Genomic DNA, 22,486 nt, shown 5'->3' with positions numbered 1-22,486 from the left:
TGGTGGACTTTCAGGACTAAGAAAAAGGGTGGCAGAGATTAAAAATGTTCACAAGTGTCCACAACGTCCCTTCTGCAAACTCATTCTGTTCCTTCACAGTAAGGTGACTTGGTACCTCACTGAAAGCATCCATTTTTGAGACTAAATTGATGCCTGATGGTTAATAGTCTATAATTTGTCAGCTTTTTGGTGAGGAGAAAATTAAGGTGCTCTTAACACATTCTGTTGATGGTGCTGTAATGCCTTCTGCCTTGTCAGTTATACAGGAAAAAAAAAAAAAAAAAAAAAAAAAAATCCAAAATTTGGAGAGGTAAAGTGATGAGATTTGAGGATGGGGAAAAAAAAAAAAAAAGTTACTGGATGCCTCCTTTCCTTACAGCTACACTCTCCGATCGTGGCCCTTCACTCTGGAGAAAGACATTATTCTGACAGACTCTCATAGTGTAATCTTTCAATTACAGGAAATAGGATTCAGCTCCACATAAAACATACAATTTAACTGAATGTCACATTTCATTAAAAGACATATTTTTTAGAAGTGTTTGTTTTGAGTGTTATTCTCTATTCTTGATGGGATTCCTGGATTATTATTATTTTTTTAACTCTGGCCACTTGGTTTAAGTGTCTAAATGAAAAATGAGATTTCTGGAAAATTTACAGTCCATCTATACTTGGCACTTTTTGGCCAAAAAGTCACACAAAATAGTTTAAAAAGACTGATTTTAAAGAAAAGGAAGTTCTTTCTCCTTAAAATTTGCACTGACTTCCATCTCAGATAAAACAGTAATTTATGCATTACCTGCAAGCCACAAGGTGGTGTTCTTTTCCACACTTGATTACAAAAGGAAAGTAATTATTCCTTTTTTAATATTGCACAATAGCAACATATGGAGAAAAGTATGTTTCATAACATGGTTAATTTGGTTTTTGCAGTAATCCCACAGACTGCACCACATACAGTGCAGTCTGTAATTGTAAACTTTTTTTTTCTTGAGACATGCTATCTTCAGAGGGCTTGAAAATAATATTTTTTCTGGGAAAACTGGTCCAAATAAATGGTTAAAAAATCCAAAGAAAATGAAACAACTATACATAACCTATCTGAATAATAAAATTCTGTAACTGAACATCTATTGGCAATCTCACATCAAATTAACCCAACCTATCTGCAAATCTAGAATTTCACCTGTTTTTTATTTGGAAAAAAAAAATCTTTTTTTTGTTTTCCTTGAAAGGCATGTGCTGGTGCAATACCACTGTGATGGTCCACTGTACCCCCACCCACTCCTCTGCCCCCAATTTGTTCAGGTGTTAAAGAACTGGACATATATTGGTGATGAAGTGAGTATAATCTTCCAAGAAGAAAGACACAGAAAGCATGTAATTTGTGTATGCACACACACTATAAAGATTGCTCATGAGCATAATAAAAATAGACACATTGTGACCTTTTACCTTCAACATAAATATATAGGTTATGTGTAATCTCATTAAAATACTTCCACAGATGTATAAATAAGTAGTTCTTAGTATGATGAAAGCAAATCCATCTTCCACAGTATCTGTGAAACTTCTGTGGCTGGAAAACAAAAAGACTGGAGTGATTTTCCAAGGGATGTAGTTCTGCCAGCATCATTGAACTAAATTTATTCATTTTGTTTGCTTTTCACCTTTATATTCACTTAGCACCTCTTGCCATTTCTTCTCCATCTCTTCTTTGCAACTCAGGAAGGCATCTTCCAAACGCCTCATGGAGTTGCTCAGGTGTGGGTTGGTACGCATGACGACCATGTCATATGCCATCCAGGTTGCCTGCACTACAAACCCAATTGTAACTACTAAGCTAGGAATTTCGGCTGAATAAAAGCAATGGCTGATTCAGTAAATGAATAAAGGACATTAATTATTATCAGTCCAGATCTTATGTCAGAGAAGGCCTGCTCTAAAATAAAGTGGAAACTAGCCACAGTAATACTGAATAGGAAATAAAAGACTGTTTGGTATTACTTCTTTATAAATATCACAAAGTACTTCAGAATGGGAGATAGACACTTTTACTTAAAAATTACGAAAAAAATAGGCAATCACAAAGAAAGGTTCAACAGACTGTTTTAAAATAAATGAACCAAATAATCCTCTCTCCAGTTACAGTCAGGAGGCTTGTATTAGGCAAGGAAGAGTAAGGTAAAGGAGTCTTGCAGCATAGAGATGAAAGGTTTTAAGAACAACCTTAAAAATGAAATATTTATTTTGAAATAATGAGTATCTGATAGAACAAGTAGTTTTAGGACCTATTTCATACTTTCCCTTTTACTATAAATTGTCTATAGTTTTCTCAGTAGCATTCATAAATTATGTTCAATTACAAATAGTTTAATTAACAGTTTCCATCTAGCCCAGTTAGCTGCACACAGTTTCTGATAGAATTGTTGCAGCACATGGTGAGGAATATGCAGTCCTCTCTATACATACAAGGCTAAGATTAAATTTGCAGGGGAGTCTTTATGCTAGCTGAGGAATTAAAACACATCATGCACTGACCTGAGAAGTACTATGTATCCCACCATTTTTCAAAATTAAATCTCATTTTACATACTATGCTTTAATCACTGTATATTAAATACATTAGCATCTGTCACTTATTAATTTTAAATTCTGAGCCATCTGAAACTTCTAGATAATTTGCATTATTTCTTCCAATTAAGAACATTATGGCATTAGTTGATAGTGATTGTTTCCACTTAAATTTCTATCACATGGAAGTTTACTGCAATAAATATATTAATAAATCTTCAATGTCTTCACTCCAATAGAGAAATCCATACCATTCTTAATAAAGACCGGTACCTGTTAGTTTTTCTATTTCCTCCAGAAGTTTTTCTAAGTCCTTGCTCAGGTCCTCCACCATCTTTACCATGTTATCATAGTTTCCTGCCTGAGCTTCTGATTCAGCCATCTACAAGGAAAAAATAAATTTAAAACTTTTTTTTACTTTGAAGTGATTTTCACAGCTAAAACTAGCATTATAACAAATTTTAAATATATATATATATATATATATATATATTCAGTTTACACATGAATTCATTAAAACCCTGACATTTACGGTACTGGTTATCACCTATGTGCTGCATACTCTTTTCAGTCCATTGTGAAATTAATTTAAGTAGAAAGAATCACACTCAAATATGCTGTGTTGGTGCAAAATAAAGATTTTGGTATCAGTAATAACAAAGATCACTGTGTCAAACACTTAATAAGAAAATATTATTATTCTGTTACAGTTGTCTTCAAGCTTCTTTCCCAAATATCCTGATGTAGGGCAATTCCTAATTTTCAAAGTTAGTTGTAAAATCCCCACTTCTATTCAGTACTTCACACTTTTGCGCTACAGCCAGGTATACACTAAGTTCTGTCACCATTTAAGCAGCAAAGTGCATATGATTTACTAACCTCCACTCAGATTGTGGGCAGGAAAATTTCAGGAAAATGCTTGGGTCAAAAATACAGTTTTAGAGGCCCTATGTATGCGATTTCAGAACCTTGATATTAGCCAAACATGTGACACGCAGCCCTGCCTTTAACTTCCTTTTCTGAAAACCACCGATGGGATGGGATGAACCTACGAAGGAGACAAAAAGAGCTTCACTGTAGTGACATGCAGCATAGTTTTTGCCAGCTTTTTTAATGTATGATTTCTCAAACTCAGCGGGCATCCCCTTCCCGGTTTTTATTGCTCATAAACACAGAAGGAATGCAAGGGGTTATCGTGGCTTTACAGCTTTTTAAAGCGATGACAAGCCTTATCAAGATGCTGGGCGTTCAAGGGTCTCTTCACACAACCCGTTTCATTATGTAACTGCGTGCCGGCAAACCGTTCACCCCTGAGACCTTAAAAAAGCCCGAAGCCTTGGCTGCCCCACATGCCCGGGACGCTTCGGCTTTCACCAAGACCGCCGGGCGCCCCGGGCACTGCGAGACAGCTGGGCCGAGGGAGGACCCGCCCTCAGGGGGCGGCCATCGCCCACGCTAACCACCCTCACCCCGCAGCCCGCTCCCTCCTGAGGGGAAGGTCCTACTCCCGTCCCCTCCCTCCCCAAGCTGCAGCCCGGGCGGAGAGTCTGGGGCCCCAGCCAGCGCCTCACGCCAACCGCTCCGCCTCCCCCTGCCCCGCTCCGTCTCGCCTCACGGGCCCGCGGCCGGCTACAGCGGGGCCGGGGAGAGGAGCGGGCGGGAACTGAACACAAAAAAAGACGGTGTTCTGTCCTCTCCTGCGCGCTCGGCCCCCGAGCTCATGAACTCGATTTAATTTTGTGTTTCACGAAAAAAAACACTTGGGTCAGGGGTTGAGCGGCCGAGGGACAGCAGGGGAAAGGCAGGAGTGTGCACCCTCGCTGCGCGGCTCCGGGGCCGGGCTGGAGCACGGCTGCGTGTCCCGCCACCCCTCTCCTTCTAGCCCACCCACCGCCGGTCCCGGGCCGCGGCACAGCGGGCCCCTCAGCCGGCCTTGCATCCCCATGGCGCCTGTGGCAGGGCGGGCTTGCTGGGCAGCGCCTCCTCCCCTGCCGGCCGCGGTGCGCAGTTGCCCTTCCCCGGAGGCTGGACGACAGGAGGTAACCCCCTACCCCTGCTTGAGGCCCCTCTGGCTGTGCCCCAGCCCCCCCGGGCTGCATGGCCCTTTACGCTGGCCCGGTGCTGGGCCGGCGCGTCTCTTCCCTGCCGCCCCCCAAGTCCCGGGCGGCTGCTGGCAGCTGCAGCCGTGGCAAAACTGGTCGCACCAGATGGTCTGTGGTTTCGGGAGTTGTCCTGAAAGTAACCCAAAAGTTACATCTTGGGCCCGAAGTTCAAAAGTTGGGTGGTGCCTCTGCTTCTTTTCTGAGGGCATCCATCTATCCCCCTGCCCACATGATGGAGAGAAACTTCAGACCTGGGCCTGTAGGACGAGGACAAGGGGCAGCAGTTTTAAACTGAAAGAGATTTAGATGAGAGCCACAAAGATGATAAAGGGAGTGAAGTATCTCCATTATGAGGAAAGGCTGAGGGTGCTGGGTCTCTTTAGCTTGGAGGAGACTGAGGGGTGACCTTATTAATGTTTATAAGTATGTAAAGGGTGAGTGTCACCAGGATAGAGCCAGGCTCTTCTCGGTGACAACCAATGATAAGACAAGGGGCAATGCGTACCAACTGGAACACAGGAGGTTTCATTTAAATTTGAGAAGAAACTTCTTCATGGTGAGGGTGCCACAGCACTGGAACAGGCTGTCCAGGGGGGTTGTGGAGTCTCCTTCTCTGGAGACATTCAAAACCCACCTGAACACATTCCTGTGTAACCTCATCTAGGTGTTCCTGCTCCAGAGGGGATTGGACTAGATGATCTTTTGAGGTCCCTTCCAATCCCTAACATTCTGTGATTCTGTGATAAGGAAGAAATTATTATGAGGATGATGAGGCACTGGAACAGCTTGCCCCAAGAAGCTGTGGATGCCCCATCCCTGAAAGTGTTCCAGGCCAGGCTGGTTGGGGCTTCGAGCAACCTGGTCCCTGCCCACAGCAGAGGGGTTGGACTGGATGGTCTTTGAAGGTGCCTTCCAGAAGGTGTTTGCAGGACTAGGCAAAGAAGTGTTAGAAATTTTTGGAAGACTCAAAAGACTGAAAGTTTGTCAAGAGTTTGCTGATACTAGTAATTACCTTGTATATAGCAGTGAGAATCAAGTCCCTTCTTTGAAATTCTCACACCCCAAATCATGTCCCATGGCAGATCAGTAGCCAAACCTTAAATGGTTTGGCCTGTCTCTTGTTCTCCTTTTTCATCTACACAAACACAAGCTTAGTCCTGTTCTTAAGTGATTGAGTATATTAGTATTCTCATCATGAATGAAACTCGACTGGTCTCTTGCTGTCACCACTCATTTTGCTGCCAACTGAGTAGCTGGTTTGAAGATGGCAATCCATCTTCAAAACAAATGAAGTATTTATTCACTCAAGTTGTAGGAATGCTGCAGAATTTATCACAGATCATTGTGTTGCTAAAGTTTTGTAGAGGTTCAAAAGTGGTTGAGCAAAATCCTTCAAGGCATACGAAAGAAAAAGTTATATTTGGCTAAATAAATCCTTGAACCACAGGCTACTGGAGGCTGGGGAGAGTGTTAAGGGAAGTATCATTTTATATTTTTGTAGTCCTTTGTTTCCTATAGGTGCTCTCACTGCCAGCTATCTGAGGCATAATGCTAGGCTGATAGACCCTTGGTTTGAGATGGCACAGTCATTTCTCAGGTAACCCCAGCACCTAAATTCTGTGCCTTTAAGCTCCCTTCCAGATATGGCTTCCTTGCTGTACATGTGTTTATATGTGGTTAGGAGGCTGATTTTTGGTCTAGCATGGTATTGCTTTTTAATACTGCTTCATTACTCTCTGAAAACATGGGCAGAAAATTTAGTGTGTTTATGCATGTAATTCTGATAGCTTGGCAGCCACCTTGCTACTGCATAATAATCAATGTACTAGAATCAATTTCCAATGACAATGACAGACAGGAGCAGATTTAGTCTCAACATAGCTTTCTTTATTTGTGATTTTTCTCCACTACAATTAGGACACAATAATGTATTAGAGGGCGAATTACAGGTGTAAAAAATACATTATTAAATGAGGTAGTTCTTAATGCATTTTTATGTAACAGTGTTATAGCTTTGGTGATAAGTATTTTCAAGTTCTTCTAATGTCTCTGTGGGCATCCTTCCCAGAGGATAGCTGGCTCCTCTGCTTCTTTATATGTGAAGCCCTGCAATTTATTCTATCCTGAGACTACGTGTTTAAGTCACTCTACTTCTGTTTTTCCAAGAGGAGCTGTTGGGTTCTCACTGGAATATGTGAACAGTGTAAAAATGCGGTGGCAAAGAGCAGGAACTTAAAAGGGAAATGTACGTATTTAGCAAAAAGAATGTGAACTGAAAGAGGAAATGTGAAGGTAACAGAGGAGTATGCATAAGTATTGTGATCAGGATGTTAACTGCTAAGGACAAGAGCACTCAGGAATTACACAGAGCTGAACTGAATGCATGTGATAACGTGCTGCACCTAACCTACAGTCTAACAGTCCTGGAGTTCTAGGAGAGGATGTGGCCAAGAATTACACTGCGGATGAGTACTGATTTTGGGAACCCAAAGAACTCCTGCTTGGGGAAGTTATTTCTTTGAAGAAGAGGAAGGCAACAGAATTTAGCTCAAATGTGTGGCATATAACTTCTGACATTTGACCAAGACATGTAAATCAGGAGTTAGGTTACCCTTTGTACTGTGATGTCAGTGTAAGGAAAGGGGATTTTAGTACTTGTAAAGCATACAGAAGCTCTTATGACCTTGTAGTAACTGTACAGAGAACTTGGGCAGCTATGACCTTAGCTTGGTTTCTCAGCTGTGTTGAATGAATCCCAGCTTCTGGGCCTGGAAAATCTGCCAAAGAAACCAAAGGGAAAAACTGTACTGTAGCCTACTTACAGCATCTAATCAACCTTCAGCATCTTTCCAGAGCATCTGGTTTGAGAACAGCTGACCATGCTAGTGACTCCATGAAACTGTGCAAATGACATTTCCATTTAGATTACAGAAAAGAGTTGGGAATTATAAGGTCTAATTTGGCAGGGGAGTGAGAGAAAAAGACTATTTTTTGATGTGCCTAACCCTGAATAGAGGAAGTGCAGAGGAGATAGAGGAAAGCAGCACTGCAGAGAGGGACTTAGAAGTTCTGGGTGACAACAGGTTGATCATGAGTCAGCAATGTGCCCTTGTGGCCAAGAAGGCCAACAGTATCCTGGGGTACATTAGGAAGAGTGTGACCAGCAGGTCGAGGGAGGTTTTCCTTCCCCTCTACTCTGCCCTGGTGAGGCCGCATCTGCAGTACTGTGTCCAGTTCTGGGCCACCCAGTTTAAGAAGGACAAGGAATTACTGGAGGGACTCCAGTGTCGGGCTATGAAGATGATTAGGGACCTAGAGCACCTTTCTTATGAGGAGAGATCGAGAGAGATGGGTCTGTTCAGCCTGGAGAAGAGAAGGCTGAGAGGGGATCTCATCAATGTTTATAAATATCTCAAGGGTGAGTGTCAAGAGGATGGGACCAGACTCCTTTCAGTGGTGTCCAATGATAGGATGACGGGCAACAGCCACAGACTAAAGCACAGGAGGTTCCGTCTGAATATGAGGAGAAACTTCTTCACAGTGAGGGTGACAGAGCACTGGAACAGGCTGCCCAGAGAGGTTGTGGAGTCTCCTTCACTGGAGACTTTCAAAACCCACCTGAACACATTCCTGTGCGATCTACTCGAGGTGTACCTGCTTTAGCAGGTGGATTGGACAAGATGATCTTTTGAGGTCCCTTCCAACCCCAACAATTCTGTGATTCTGTGAAGTGCTAGCAAATTGCCAGACCTTCAACTGGCTGAAGAAGAGTAATGCATAATCCTCTAGTCATTTTATTTTTATAAGGAGAAGCTTTTTTTTTTCTTTTCATTTCTTTTCATATAATACTTCCCTTTCCTAGCCTTTGTTCCTTTGGAAATTTTAAATAACAGAAACTGCAGGGATGAACTGAAAATCATACTAGAACTACCATTTTCAAGAAAAATCTAAATATGAAATAAGCAAGTGAATTGTTCTCAGAAGACCTACCGTATTGAGAGGCAAAGCTCATGAGGCAAAACAGAAACTTGGGATAATGACAGGAATTTTTCTTTCACTTCTAGATCATCCTATTCCAGGATTAATGTCTAGCTTGCAGAAACTAAAGAACAGGTACTGAGCCTTTCAACCTCTGTGGGCTTAGGCTGACCAAAAGATCAGTCACAGTCTAACAGCTATAAGCCACAGTTTTAAATCTTACATTAGGATGTGAAAGTAAGAGACCTTACTGCCTCTAAATTACTGCAGAAAAAGTAAATACCATAACAACACTTAAGAAGGGGATTGTTTCATATGAAGCTTGCATTTTCTGGTTCAGCAGCAATTACTTGGAGTACGCTTATCTTCTGGAAGTCGAACGGCAAAGTTAGCACCCTGAGCACATAGGAGAAATACTGAACTGCTGCTTGAACTGCGTGGTTGAACTGCTGCTTAGTCCCAGAACCACTGCGTGGTTGAACTGCTGCTTAGTCCCAGAAACACATCTTGAGGCCAGTGAGCAGCTGCTGTGTGGTTTGGATGGTTGCTAGGTGTGCTATAACCATCTTGGAGATAAAGAGGACATTTTTGTTAATAAGACTGCCAGTATGCTGCCTTTCAACATGCCTAATCATACTACTTAAGGAAAAAAACAGGCAGAAGGGCACAGGCATTTAACAGGCAGTGTTTTCTTTGTGGATATGCACACAATACAAGGAGAAGTTTCGTTTTCATAGGACAAAACCTGACAATAAATGACTGCTGTCCCTTAACTAAACAGAAGGAGGGCTTGTGGATCAGTGAGGAAGATTATATAGTTTGAGGCCTGAACCATTAAAATATCTTCTCCGATGAGTCTGAGCGGGAGCACAGCAGAAAGATTGACTGGGAAAACTAAAAGCAGCAGCTCTTGCATATGTATACCTTGAATATTAACCCTTTGCCTTTCCCACTCTTTTGTCTACAGTTGAGGGCTGTAGAAACTGCGAAAGAAGGAGGAAAAGGAGGAATATTGCCAGTTATTTTTAAACAGGAGTCTGAATAGGTTTCCCCAGCTGCCCTTGGGGAAAGTGCCTGTGGAAAGTAACACATTTCAGTAAAGAAGTCATTTAAATGAGGAACTGGCTTTTGCATTTTAGCCACTTTTTAATGGAGAATGGTGTACAGGGCAGATCTTCTGCTCCTTCGTGTAGAAAGTACTGCTGAGAATCAATGCAAGTTAGTACCAGAATAAGAGGAAAGCTGAAACGAGTCTGAGCCTACACTCTGCAGCTGTCGTGGTCTTTCTAACTCAAGAAAATTTTCAGTCTATAAGATGTCTCTCCTGGTTTCTCGGGGGATGAAAGGCCATGTCACAGGGCTATTTCACTATTTTGCCCACATCTGGCAGTCTTGGTAGAGAGATCAAGCAATGAAGAAAACCACACCTGGTTTTCAGCGTTTTACACACATAGTAAATGCTAGGTGGAGGAATAATCCTAGAGAGAAACTTGGGATATACTGGTGTACGAATATATTGATATGCAGTCTCTCTTATGGATAAATTAACTACTGTGTTTCAGTGTCTAAAGCTATTGCCTCTATCACAACTAAAATTTTCCCATGCCAAATAATATGTACAGCACCCAAGTGTTAATAACAGTAGGTAAGTTTTGTTCAAACAGTTGGCAGAGATCATAATCTTCTACACCTTCCCAAAGCCACCTGCAGCCATGTTGTTGACTGTGAAATGAACTTTGTCTCTCAGCGATAGGCCTCATGTTTTTTCCTCTTGTAGTACAACTGCCTCCCACTTGTGCAAAGTAGGTAAGCAAATAAACAGGAGTCAGGAATCTGAAACTCTTCACACAAGATTTTTCAGTGATAGGAGAGGGCAATCTCTGAGCTAATGGGAGGAACTGGCAGACCAACAGCAGGGGCTCACATACACAGGTTGGGTGGGAAGAAAGTCCCCAGAATTAAAATGCTGAGGAACTGAGGTGCAATGAAGATTACGCTGCACAGGCACTGAGGACTGAGGGCACCAGCAGAGCAGAACGGTGACCACAGGGGCATCATAACAGGAAAAGGTCACATGGCAAGTTCAAGGATATTATCCAGTCTGGTTGGGAAGCTCAGGATGGATTTTGATAGGGGTTTGTAAGTGAGGGTCATTGCCAGAGCTGTGTGGGAGCTCTGGGCTGGATTGGTGGGAGGGAAGGTCACGGGAGAACTGATGGCAGAGCTGGAAAATGCTGGCAGGATGCATGGACAGCCCGAGCAGGAGAGAGATGAATGAGGAAGGAAGAACAGGAATAAAGCCTGCTTTGCCGCTCTCTGTTGTCGCATGTTTTGGAGTTATTGGTCTTTTCTTTCTTTCCTCATTTGCAGATTGTGTTCCTGATAGAAAGCTGTTGCAGCGTCTGGAGTCTTAGGCCTCCTGTACAGATTTTCTGTTCCAAGAACCCTTTTTTTTTCTAAACATGAAACTGTAATGTGAAGTGTATGATTTCTGCTTGTTACGTTAGCCTATCCCCTCCTGTTTGCCTGCCTTTAAAATTACACTGCAAGTCCCCGCCCAAGGACTCTTTGCTTTGCCTGTCTCTGTCATTGCAGGTGAGCAGCTGGTGCGTGGAAGCCAGGCAGACCCGTTTTACAAGCGTGTGCCTACCTGCCATCTCCTGTGTTGGATGTATACTCACGCCATCTCCCTGGGGAGACAGCTGAGAAGAAGTGAAGCTGAGCACGTCTGGGATAGGAAAATCAGTGAGGAGGAACTTAGTCATAAGAATTACAATCGTACAAGGTAACTACCAGCGTTATCAGGGGCAGCCTCAGACAAGCTGGGAACTGGCAGTAGGCGAGCTCCAGGAAAAGACTACTGCGGGGCAAGAGGAATGGTGTAATTCAGGTAAGTGAGAGAAAACAATGCTGGAAGATTAGCTAATGAATGTTTAGTTTTTTAAAAAAACTAACAGAAATGTGACCTGAAATAGGATGTAGCTGTACCATAAAGTCTATGCATCTGTGTATGTACTTACTGCTTGTATTGAAGTTACTTACAAATTTCTGTGATCATAGTGGTATTGGTATTTGAGAAAAAAAAAAAGAGATATGTCTTGTAAATGCAGGTTGATTTAAATGAAATTACTTCTAGGCACATTTTAAGCAGGAAGAATATAACAAAGGAAATCAGTTTCATATAAAACTAGTCTCAGTTCACTGAAACAATGCAGGGCGATGCTATGCATGTGTGTATAAACATGTACAGTATTTGGTTAAGTAATACATGCCTAGGGCTGGATTCAGAATTAATTAGCATTTGACTTCCATCACTGTTGCTTGATTTTAAGGGAGCTGACTCTAATCCAAAGTGGTACAGGTATCTAGATTTTTCTATGTGTTTACTTGTTTGCATGTATCTGTGTGTGTATGCATGAGCTACTGGTTAAATTATAAACAATATCTAGGTTAAATGCATCAAGAAACCAAAAGTTGGAAAACCATGAAGCTGAAGTTGTATACACAGCTTCAGCTCAGTTTCCTTGTGGCTGTGCATTTATGAAAGCAGATTCACGTTCCATTTCTTAAGCCATTATGCAGCAATATGATGTCATGCAGTATTTTTACCACACAGTGTTTTTTACAAGATCTATGTGTACGCATGGTCCTTTGAAAAACTCTTTCGTTCTTCTTATGTTCTGTCACAGTTTTTGCTGTCACAGTTTTTCAGAATATATGTATCAGGCTTGTGCTAGGGTTTGATACAGGCTTAGTACTTGCAGCTAACACCAAAATCAGAGTTCAGTCAGAAAAAAAGAGACAGAATGGTTGGCATTTTCAAAAGTTGTGTGTGCTTCTGACTGCACAAAAGGAAGTCATAGGTAAGAACGTGCGGTTGAGAGTCTGGCCTCTATACTTTCTATATTCCAAGCAGCCTGCTCACTAAAGGCTTCAGGTCAATGAACGCCTCACTATTTAAATTATTATTTTAACTTTTATTTTGCAGATAATGTGTGGCCTTAAGTCAGGGAGAGTGTGATCAAGATATATGTTAATTTTTCAGAAACTGTAGTAAGCTGTGTCTTCATTAGAAAAAGAATATTTTTGCCTTAAAAACCATTCAGTTTCTGTACAGATTCACACTTGTTTATTCAAACTCCCTCACACTGCACAAATAAATTAATTTTTTCTGAGCTGATCTAAGTTTAAGCAAAACAGCACCATGCGAACTTGCATATCTCCACTGATACAGTGTTAGTTCGGACTAGCCATGTTAGCATAAAAGCACAGCAGTGCAGAGTCCTCCTGAGTCATACTAATCAATTCAGCATTGACTGCTGACTCTGCCTGTTTCTGCTACTCCCTTGAAAAGGAGCCAAGTTTGTCCTAAGTAGTCCACCTGGTCAAATAGCAGCATGGACCTCATTATTTGCTGTTTTCTCCACAGTCTAGCTTTTCAGAAGTGGTCAGCCTAATTTTCTTTCACTCCTTTAGTATGCTTCAGCTGCAGCTAGCCTAGGTTTGATGTTCAGGTTCTGTCTAATTGTGGACCAAGAAAAAATCTTGAGTCACCATAGGCGATTTTTTAAACACTTTGTTTTCTTATAGAGGGTGTTACAGTTACCAGCTGTTGCAGAAGTGAGTTGGAGACCAAATCATTGTTACTGAGACATTATTCCAGCCAGTACAGCAAGCTGCAGTATATTATCAGTAATACGTGTTCAGGGCAGAAGTGAGATGGCTGTGGTATGTTATAACTTGAGTTGCCCCATCAGAATTTCCATTCTGAACAGTTGGAGATGCTGCTTGGCAGCCCATGGGTGGCTTATGGTCAGAGGTGAGATGATGTGACGGGTGGGGGAAACCTTGCAAGTGTCATGATCTGCCAGGGTGTTGGAAATAGTCACTAAGGTCTTCTGAAGGCAGAAGAGGCAGGCTATGTAGTCTTAACAAATACATAGTGTTTTGCAGAAGTACATTCTTATGGCATCAAATTGTTAGGCTTGAAACATGTGGGACTTGTTTTTTATTTGTTTTGGACACTGCTTTTAGTAAAAAAGTGGACATTTACAGTCCTGTTTCACTGTTTGCTTTTCCTTGGCGCTTTTCTTCTCCCTCTTCACTCACATTCAATGTGCACTGTAATAAATTTTGACTCGAAATTAACTTGAATAACAGAAATTTATTCCTGATGGATTTCAACGCAATAAGCAAAAACAGCGCTGGGCGGCTGGGGAGTCTCCGCTCCTCCAGTGGCGTGCGCGGGAAAAACTTCTTCCGAACTTTTTATAGGGCCAACAGTCCCGGGTTCGTTGCTCAGGGTGCCACGTCACTCGTTCTTTCTGCGAATGTGTCCTCTGTTGCCAGGCAGTTAATCTCCTATCTTCTCACCTACCCCTGCCCCCACCTTTAGAGGATCGAACATATAAGGCAATTGCACAACAAAGGGCAGGGGCTTCCCGTGTTGCACAATAACCCCTGAGCGTTTTCTTTTAAGAAGCTTTAATGAACAAACATCTCTAACTCTTAGAATTGTTTATTACAATTCCCCCCTTTTCTTCTTCTACTTATTTTGTTCATTAAAGTGTTGTAATTCCTGACTACTTAATACAAATAACTCAGTATCATCTTGATTGGGTAACTCCTCATACTTTGCTTTAACTAATAATAAATGTGCTGCTTCTAGCCTGCTTCTCACAATAGCTATTACTTTATTAAAAATACATGGTCCAAACATCAACACTAGCATTAAAAGAATCAATGGCCCTGCTATAGTAGAGAGGAGGGTTGTAAGCCAAGGTGATTGTCTAAACCAGGTTTTGTACCAACTCTGCCAAGATTCATATTCCCTTTTTCGTTTTTCTGTATTTTCTCGTAGCTTATTCATGGTATTTCTTACTAGACCTGTGTGGTCTGCATATACACAGCATTCCTTTAAAGCTGCGCAAAGGCCTCCTTCTTTGAAGAACAATAGATCTAATCCTCACCAGTTTTGCAAGACCACTTCTGACAAGGATCTGACTGATTTTTCTAGCGCAGTAATAGTTTGCTCCATTCTTAGCAGATCCTCATCGACGGCTACTCTCAATGCCGCGAATTCTTGGTTTTGGTTGACTATTGAGGCAATTCCTGTTCCTGCACCTGCTACACTGAGGGCCATTATCATACCTAAGGTCAGAGCAGTGATCGGTTCCCTTTTCGTTAATCGGTGTGTAAAGACAGATTCTAGCTGATACTCATATACAAAATTCTTTCATGGTTTTTAGATAATTCATAGAAACTCAAGGTGTAAGTCCGGTTTTTTAACATATCCACTTAGAATTATTGGCGGGTATTACCCAATCACCAGCCCTATTAGCTTTAAGGGTGCCATTTATAAATAGATACCGTTTTCCAGGGGGTATTTGACCTATACATAGTCCTTGCCCCTGGACTTGTTGCAACGATGTTCCTTGAGTATTATTTTCCCACCTACAAGACCCAGGATTTGATCCATTAGCGAGCTTTGGCATATTTCTTAGTCCAATAGCTTCAAAATATGGTGGTTTGGTATTTAAGCATAACCAGCATTCTGCTGTTAAATTTCACCTGATAGCTCGCATTTATTAGAGTCCAAAGTGGGTTTACTTCTTCCAATTGTGTAAATGCATCTATATCAGAGCTATCTGTCATCGTTATATTAAGTATCTTAGAAGTTTTATTTATCTCTAATTTCCCCGTTATTATCGCATTAGGGCCTATTGATTGGGATTTCCCTTCTGGGGCAGGTTCTTTTTGTATCTTTATAAGTGTCCCTCGATCAGTCCTAGTCTCCCAGATCCTTACACCCCAAGTTTTGCCAATTGACCACCCCTGGTCTCGCGGTTGCAAGACTGTAATTTCTAATGTTTTGCAATTCCCTGGGTCAGAACTACCATAAAGTGATGGGAGAGACTGTCGATAATCTCTAGGCCACCAGCTGACTTGGAGGTATTTATCTGGATTGGCAATGCTCCACGCTGTGGCTATTGTCTCACAACCCCAATAAGCACAATAATATTGGTTAGGATAGTTGCAATATCCCTTTCCTGGATTGGAGCTAGGGCACCAATAAGTTGATACTGCACTTCCCCTTTTATGTGGAGGTTTGCAGTGACCAAAATTCCAGTCTTCCCCAGAACATAAATGTCCTAATAAATCATAAATGGTTACGTTAAATGAGGGTGCACCTACGGTTACATTTTCTTCAATCACACGACTTTCCTCTGCTTGAATTAAAGTCCACTTATACATTCTATGTGCTGTTTCTCCATAGCTCAGCAATAATAGCAACATCAACATAGTGTACCAGATTGGGCTGCATTGACTCTGGCTCATTCCTCCTTGCTTTTTAGTTAGTGCCTGGGTGTGCTGCTTAACATTGGGGTAGCTCGGCCAATATTTTGGCATAGTTCCACTCAGGCTCTTGTTTCCACCGTTTCTTATTCCTCTGCCTCGCCCATCGACTCGGTTGCTTCGAGCCACGGGGTAAACCATCTTCTCGGCAGCAAGAATATTCTTCAGGAAACCCTGAATGCTTTTGCTCTCCATGCCTTTGTTTATACGCTTCCCAATTATAGTCTTTGACTATAGGAAAGTAGCACGGTATTTTCTTTATGGTAGTTCTACAGCACACCCTTGTTATTTGTATTTTAGAGGGGTTGGTTCATTAGGGTGAGAGCAAAACCGCTCAGGCTATATTTCGTAGGTGTATATACAACACCAGTCAGGACTGTCAGGTTGGATCTCTTTTTCGTGCAACTTTTGATTTCAATGCCAAATCTGTAATTTCTAATTCTTTATTATAACATTGATTGCATACTCCTCTAAAGGAATACCGTCTATACAGTGCAACCACCAATTGTTTAAGCACACTATGCACCTAAAGCATATAAAAAGGATAACAATTACAACTTATATTAATACATCTATGATTTTTACAAATGGGATATTCATAAACAACTTTATCGTTTTTCTGTACTTGCACGATATGATTCAACAAGCCCATGTCCATTTATTGTTTCCATAGTTTAACTTTCAGAGGGTCGTCTGTGGGCTCTGCAGTCCAGGCGTTAGCCTTGACTGGATCTTTAACTCAGCTGGCGTGTGTCCACCCCTTTTTGGCAGTTTGGATGGCTGTTTCTGTAGTGAGTAAAACAAGATAAGGTCCCTCCCATCGAGGGGTTAATGATGTTTCTTTCCATGTTTTTATGAGTACCTTATCTCCAGGTTCTAGGGTATGTATTTTTATGTCCAGAGGTGGACGCTGTATCACCAACCCTTTTTCCCAAAGGTATTTCCTTCGCTTCAACAACTGCACTAAGTAATTTTTTATCTGAAAATCACGCACTTTTGGGTGATCTTGTGGCATTTCTAAATCGAATGGCATTCCATATAACATTTCAAAGGGTGATATTCCGAGGTCTGTTCTCGGCTGAGTCCTTATGTTTAACAGTGCTAGGGGCAAACATTTTACCCATGATATCTTAGTCTCTATCATTAATTTAGTAAGCTGCTTTTTTATCTCTCCATTCATTCGTTCAACCCTTCCCGAGCTTTGTGAATGCCATGGAGTATGATACCGCCAGTCAGTACCTAGTGCCTGAAAGATTTCTGTAATAATTCTTGATGCAAAATGTGGGCCCCGGTCAGAATCGATAGCTTCAGTTATTCCATATTGGGGAATTATTTCTTCTAACAATATTTTTGCTACCATACGAGCAGTGGCCCTAGTTGTTGGAAATGCCTATTCTTGAGAATGGCCGGTATGTGAGTTCCCTTCCGCCAGGAACTCGTTTCCTTATTTGTTGTTTATTTACTCTCTGGCACGTAAGGCACCCTTCAACAATAAGTTTTGCTATGTTATATGCTCCTATGCAAGCATATTTTGTGGCAAATTGATCTACTAATGCTTGCGTTCCCCAATGTGTAATATCATGTAACCTGTTCATTATACCGACCACAGTTACTTTTCTAACTACTTCTCTCCCATCTTCTAATCTCCATTGTTCACCTTGCTGCTTTGCCCCTAGTTTGGTTAGCTTTTCTTTTTCTACAGTACTAAAGACATATATATTTGAGCGTGGATGGCTAGGACACTGTCTATGTTTTAGCCCAAGACAAGTACAGGGAATAGCGTCTACGTTAAACTCTTTCCAGCACTCATAGCAAGGGAAATCATTTTCCCTTTCTGTTCCTTGTCTGCAATTAGGGCAATTTTCTCTTAATTTCTTTGGATCTGGCAGCTCATAAGTCAGTCCTTTAAGATTTAATAAGGCTGCCCTTTTTGCTTCTTCGTCTGCAAGGTTATTTCCCCTAATATTGGGATTCAGGCCTTTCTGGTGTCCCTTTATATGAACCACTGCTATTGCTCTAGGTTTTCTTATTAGGAATTTATCAACCCTCGTTCTTCCCAAATTTTACCAAATGTATGTACTACTCCAACTGCATACTTCGAATCGGTATATATAGTTCCACTACCCGTGCCGATCCATTGTAAGGCTCTTAAAATGGCATACAACTCACAGGCTTGTGCTGACCACCCAGGATTTACTTTCGTATTTTAACAACCTAGAATCTGTTATCCATTTATCAGATTTTTGTTGCAAAACCCCTCGTATATTATGTGGTGTCAAAACATGCAATTCTCCTCCAAATGTTATTTTCTGTGCTTCTTCTACTAGTAACGCAGCTGATACTATTGCCTGTAGGCATGTTGGCCAACCCCTGCTAATGGGGTCTAGCAATTTAGATAAATAAGCTACCAGTTTTTTATGTCCAGCCCATTCTTGTGCCAAGACCCCGTATGCAGTCCCTGCATCTATATTAGTGAACAAATAAAATGGTTTCCCTATCATCTGGCAAGCTCAACACAGGAGCACTTTCTTTATGCAATGAAATTGTTCCTCATCTTGTTCCATCCATTGTACCAGTTTTTCCTGTGTTAATTTTTCATACAAAAATTTTACCTTCTTTGTATAATTTTCAATCCATTGTCTACAGTATCCAGTTAGTCCTAATGTTTGTCTTATCTGTTGTTTACTTTGGGGCTGGCAATGACAAGATCCCATTTACTCTTTCTGGGTCCAAATGTTTGGTCCCCCTGCTCAAACAGTGTCCTAGACATTTCACTTCTTGCTCAACAAACTGGAGTTTGGTCTTTGACACTTTGAGCCCCTGTAGACTAAGGAAATTTAATAATTTAATACTTTCTTGTCTAACCACTTCTTCGTCTTGCCCTGCTAACAAGAGATCATCTATATATTGCACTAGTACCACTTCTGGACTGTGCTCATATTCCTGCAGAATTTGTTCTAAAGCTTGGCCAAACAAGTTAGGTGACTCCGTAAACCCCTGGGGAAGCACAGTCCATCGCAATTGTTGTTTTCTATGCGTATCTGGGTCCTCCCACTCAAAGGCAAAATAGTCTCTGCTCTCTTCATCAAGCAGGCAAGCCCAAAAGGCATCCTTTAAATCTATAACACTATACCATTGATCATTCGGACCCAATTGACTCAGGAGGGTATATGGGTTGGCCACTACAGGGAATCAACTCACGGTTCTTTTATTCACCTCCCTTAGGTCATGTACTAGTCTCCATTTTCCATCTTTCTTTCTTACGGGTAAAATGGGGGTATTAAAGGGAGACATGCAGGGCTCGAGTAGGCCTTTTTCTAGTAATCTTTCTATTTCTGGTTTTAATCTCCTTCGGCCCTCTTCGGATACTGGATATTGTTTTACACAAATGGGTATTTCTGGACTAGAAATTGTAACTTTAAAGGGTGTTATATCCAGCTTCCCTACTGAGTCTTCTGTATACCATACTTCAGAATTAATTTTATTTTCATCTTCCACCCTGAGAGGACATAATCTTATCCGAATTTCTTTCCCCGCTACTTCTAAATTAACACCCAATTCAATTATTAAATCCCAACCCAAGAGATTATATTCAGCTTCAGGAACTAAAAGTAAATTTCCCACTCCTATTTTGGAATCGGTTTCAATAACTACTCCTTTTATAACATGGACCCGAAATGGCTCTGCCTTTGCCCCAATTACTTCCATAGTGTCGGAAGATATCTCACATCCCTTGGCTAAAGTTTGTATGGTAGATCGTTCTGCTCCAGAATCTACAAGAAATTCAATTTCTTGCTGCTGGGGACCCACTTTTAGTTTTATCAAGGGCTCCGTTCCTTTTTGGGTCCCCAGCAAAAAGAGCCCCTGACACCCCTATTCCGCTCTGAACATTTTCTCATCCGCCATTTTCTTCCTACAGTTCCGCTTTATGTGCCCTTTCTTTCCACAGTAAAAGCATTCTATTAGCTCACCCTGTTCCATTGCAGTCTCATCATTAAGGAGTCTTGCCTTAGGACTAGGCCCCTTATACTGTGCCCTTCGGTCTTTGGATTTCCATTTCTGTTGGGCTGTACCTTCTCTGACTGCTGCAACCATCATTCGTACAGTCCTCCGTTCTTTCTCATCCTCTCTCCTAACATACACTTTCTGAGCTTCCCTCAATAGTTCATCTAACCCACGATTTTGCCAATCTCCTAATTTTTCTAGCTTTTTCCTAATATCTATCCAAGATCTAGCTACAAATTGTGTTTTTAACAGCGCCTCTCCCACAGGGGTACTAGGGTCTAACCCCGAATACAATTGTAAGTATTTCCTGAGCCGTTCCAACCACTCTGTAGGTGTTTCATCTTTCTTTTGGTGTTCACTAAATGTTCTAACCCCTTGGAACAGACTCTCTAATGCCTTGGACTAATATAGTCCATAGGTCTTGCATATGACCCCTATGTAATGGATCCTGATTGTTCCAGTCAGGTCTTTGCAGCGGCCATTTTGTGTTGGCTGCAGGACCTTGCTGATGCTGTTCATCCCAAATCCACATACCAGCCCTACGGATATAGTTGCCATGGTGTTTGCTGTTGCTGTTGCCTAGTCTTGCTACGCGTGACAGGCCCCGTGGACTGGTTATCATCCAAACCCTCTGGGTTCGGTGCCGAAGGGAGTGGACTAGGGACTGGGCTAGGAACTGGTACAGGGGGTGGCAGTGGTGGTACATAAGGTGGGGGTGTCATCGGGATCTCTTCCTCATGCCGCTTATTTCTCTGGCGACCATGTTTATCACCCCTCTTTTCTTTTAACGGGTATAGATTAACCCTAGTCTCTGATCTTATCCATAATAATGCATATTCGCTTTCTTCTGAACTAAAAGGCTCCTTTGAATTAACATAAATGTTTAAAGCCTGACAGATCCAGTCCACAAATGATCCGAAAACTGGCCAATATAGGTGGTCTCTACGGATCTCTTTACCACCCCAAACTTCCATACAATAATATATCATTTTTGTTTGCTTTTACCCCGCCTAGAGGGGTAATCATCCCAATACTTAATCATTAATCCTAATGGACTATCTGGGGGAATTGGGGGAACCCTTTCCTGCGGTTCCCCTCCCATGGGAACAGAATGCCTACTTTTCTTCTGTCCCATCTTCTGAGATACCTTCTGCTGTATCTCAGGAATCCCAGCCCCAACCGAGTGGATAACCGGCCTATACTCACGCGTCCTGAGTCTTCACTCGGGTCTTCGTGCACAAAGTTTAAGGGGCTGCCGGCATTTACTTTGCTTATTGCAATTTAGAATGTTCGTTGGTGAACGATCCGGTGACAAGAGTCCCACAAGGGCCGCTAAAAAAAAGAAGCGGGGCTCCTCCCTTAGAGGGGTTGCCACCGAATATCCTTCATCCGAGTCACGGCACCAAATTGTAATAAATTTTGACTCGAAATTAACTTGAATAACAGAAATTTATTCCTGATGGATTTCAACGCAATAAGCAAAAACAGCGCTGGGCGGCTGGGGAGTCTCCGCTCCTCTAGTGGCGTGCGCGGGAAAAACTTCTTCCGAACTTTTTATAGGCCGACAGTCCCGGGTTCGTTGCTCAGGGTGCCACGTCACTCGTTCTTTCTGCGAATGTGTCCTCTGTTGCCAGGCAGTTAATCTCCTATCTTCTCACCTACCCCCACCTTTAGAGGATCGAACATTTAAGGCAATTGCATAACAAAGGGCAGGGGCTTCCCGTGTTGCACAATAACCCCTGAGCGTTTCCTTTTAAGAAGCTTTAATGAACAAACATCTCTAACTCTTAGACTTGTTTATTACATGCACGACTACTCATTTGTCCTGAGCCCACTCATAATGATTTCACTGCCATTTTGGTTCCTGCAGTTCCCTGATTGCTCCCCTCCCTTTCAACTGCCCAGACAGGACAGGGGGCTTGTGCATAATGGTTCCCTAAGCCTTGACTGGTGGCCCTGTTCAAAGCTCATATAAAAAAGGAGGAAAATAATAAAAGCGGCACAGCAATGGTGACTGGAAAAGCTTGAGAGCATGGTTCTGACACTGTAAGAATTAACTAGAAGGCATCATGGTTAAAGGATTTGTTTTGTCTTTTATCAGTAAGGCTCTATGCTGGACTGAACTGAGTTACTCAGCTGTTCTTTACATTCCTGTAGTCATATTACAATTGGGCCTCACAACTAGAGCATGAAAAACATCTCTAAGAATATTTTTATAATAAAGTGGTGTGCAGTTAACACAGGCCAAGAAGTCTGGAGAAATAACTACATTAACTTCCATATCAGCTCATAGCACAGTTTAAAAGGCCTAATGAAGATCCAGATGTATCTTAGCCTTTATTTTTATCATATTTAATTAATTTAATCAGGTGTTTCTTTAGACAGAATAGTTAATCAATACTCAAGGATTTACACATGTGCACTGATGATGGGAACTGATGTTAGTTCCTAAGCCACAGATATTCACTGGC

The 22,486-nt window shown here is 41.8% G+C and overlaps 2 protein-coding genes across 8 annotated transcripts in view; one reads left to right on the top strand and one right to left on the bottom strand.

Moving 5' to 3' along the window:
• Positions 1 to 267: 267 nt before the first annotated feature.
• On the bottom strand, positions 268 to 21,358 carry SYCE3 (synaptonemal complex central element protein 3). 5 transcript variants are annotated; one of them, XM_065048435.1, is made up of 5 exons: positions 21,222 to 21,342; positions 3,454 to 3,622; positions 2,848 to 2,956; positions 1,671 to 1,817; positions 268 to 1,595 (listed from the first exon to the last, which is right to left on the bottom strand). In XM_065048435.1, the coding sequence occupies exons 3-5, from the start codon at positions 2,954 to 2,956 to the stop codon at positions 1,312 to 1,314; spliced, it is 540 nt and encodes a 179-aa protein (XP_064904507.1). In that variant the 5' UTR covers positions 3,454 to 3,622; positions 21,222 to 21,342; the 3' UTR covers positions 268 to 1,311. The 5 variants fall into 5 exon arrangements, with proteins under 5 accessions (XP_064904507.1, XP_021136932.1, XP_064904508.1 ...); XM_021281257.2 differs by lacking the exon at positions 21,222 to 21,342 and adding an exon at positions 4,146 to 4,225; XM_065048436.1 differs by lacking the exon at positions 3,454 to 3,622 and having other exon boundaries at positions 21,222 to 21,358.
• Positions 4,287 to 22,486, top strand: part of STYK1 (serine/threonine/tyrosine kinase 1) — a 32,664-nt gene continuing 14,464 nt past the window's right edge. For 2 of the 3 annotated variants that reach the window (XM_065048432.1, XM_021281253.2), the window contains exons 1-2: positions 4,287 to 4,613; positions 11,250 to 11,544. The gene's annotated coding sequence lies outside the window, so the exon portion shown is untranslated. Of the gene's footprint in view, positions 4,614 to 6,257; positions 6,274 to 11,249; positions 11,545 to 22,486 lie in introns of those variants that run through there. The other variant, XM_065048431.1, reaches the window with a different exon arrangement.

This window comes from Columba livia, unplaced genomic scaffold (genome assembly GCF_036013475.1).
Source record: "Columba livia isolate bColLiv1 breed racing homer unplaced genomic scaffold, bColLiv1.pat.W.v2 Scaffold_82, whole genome shotgun sequence".
NCBI lineage: Eukaryota > Metazoa > Chordata > Aves > Columbiformes > Columbidae > Columba > Columba livia.
The sequence above is the reverse complement of the archived record's forward strand: the minus strand, read 5'-3'. Positions and strand labels throughout refer to the sequence as shown.

Excerpts from the sequence above, each read along its gene's own strand:
- SYCE3 (XM_065048436.1), bottom strand. The coding sequence starts at position 2,956 with ATGGCTGAATCAGAAGCTCAGGCAGGAAACTATGATAACATGGTAAAG. Across the intron at positions 1,818-2,847 it reads GGAAATAGAAAAACTAACAG|TGCAGGCAACCTGGATGGCA; the intron begins GTACCGGTCTTT and ends TTGGGTTTGTAG. Across the intron at positions 1,596-1,670 it reads GGTGCTAAGTGAATATAAAG|TCTTTTTGTTTTCCAGCCAC; the intron begins GTGAAAAGCAAA and ends AAATCACTCCAG.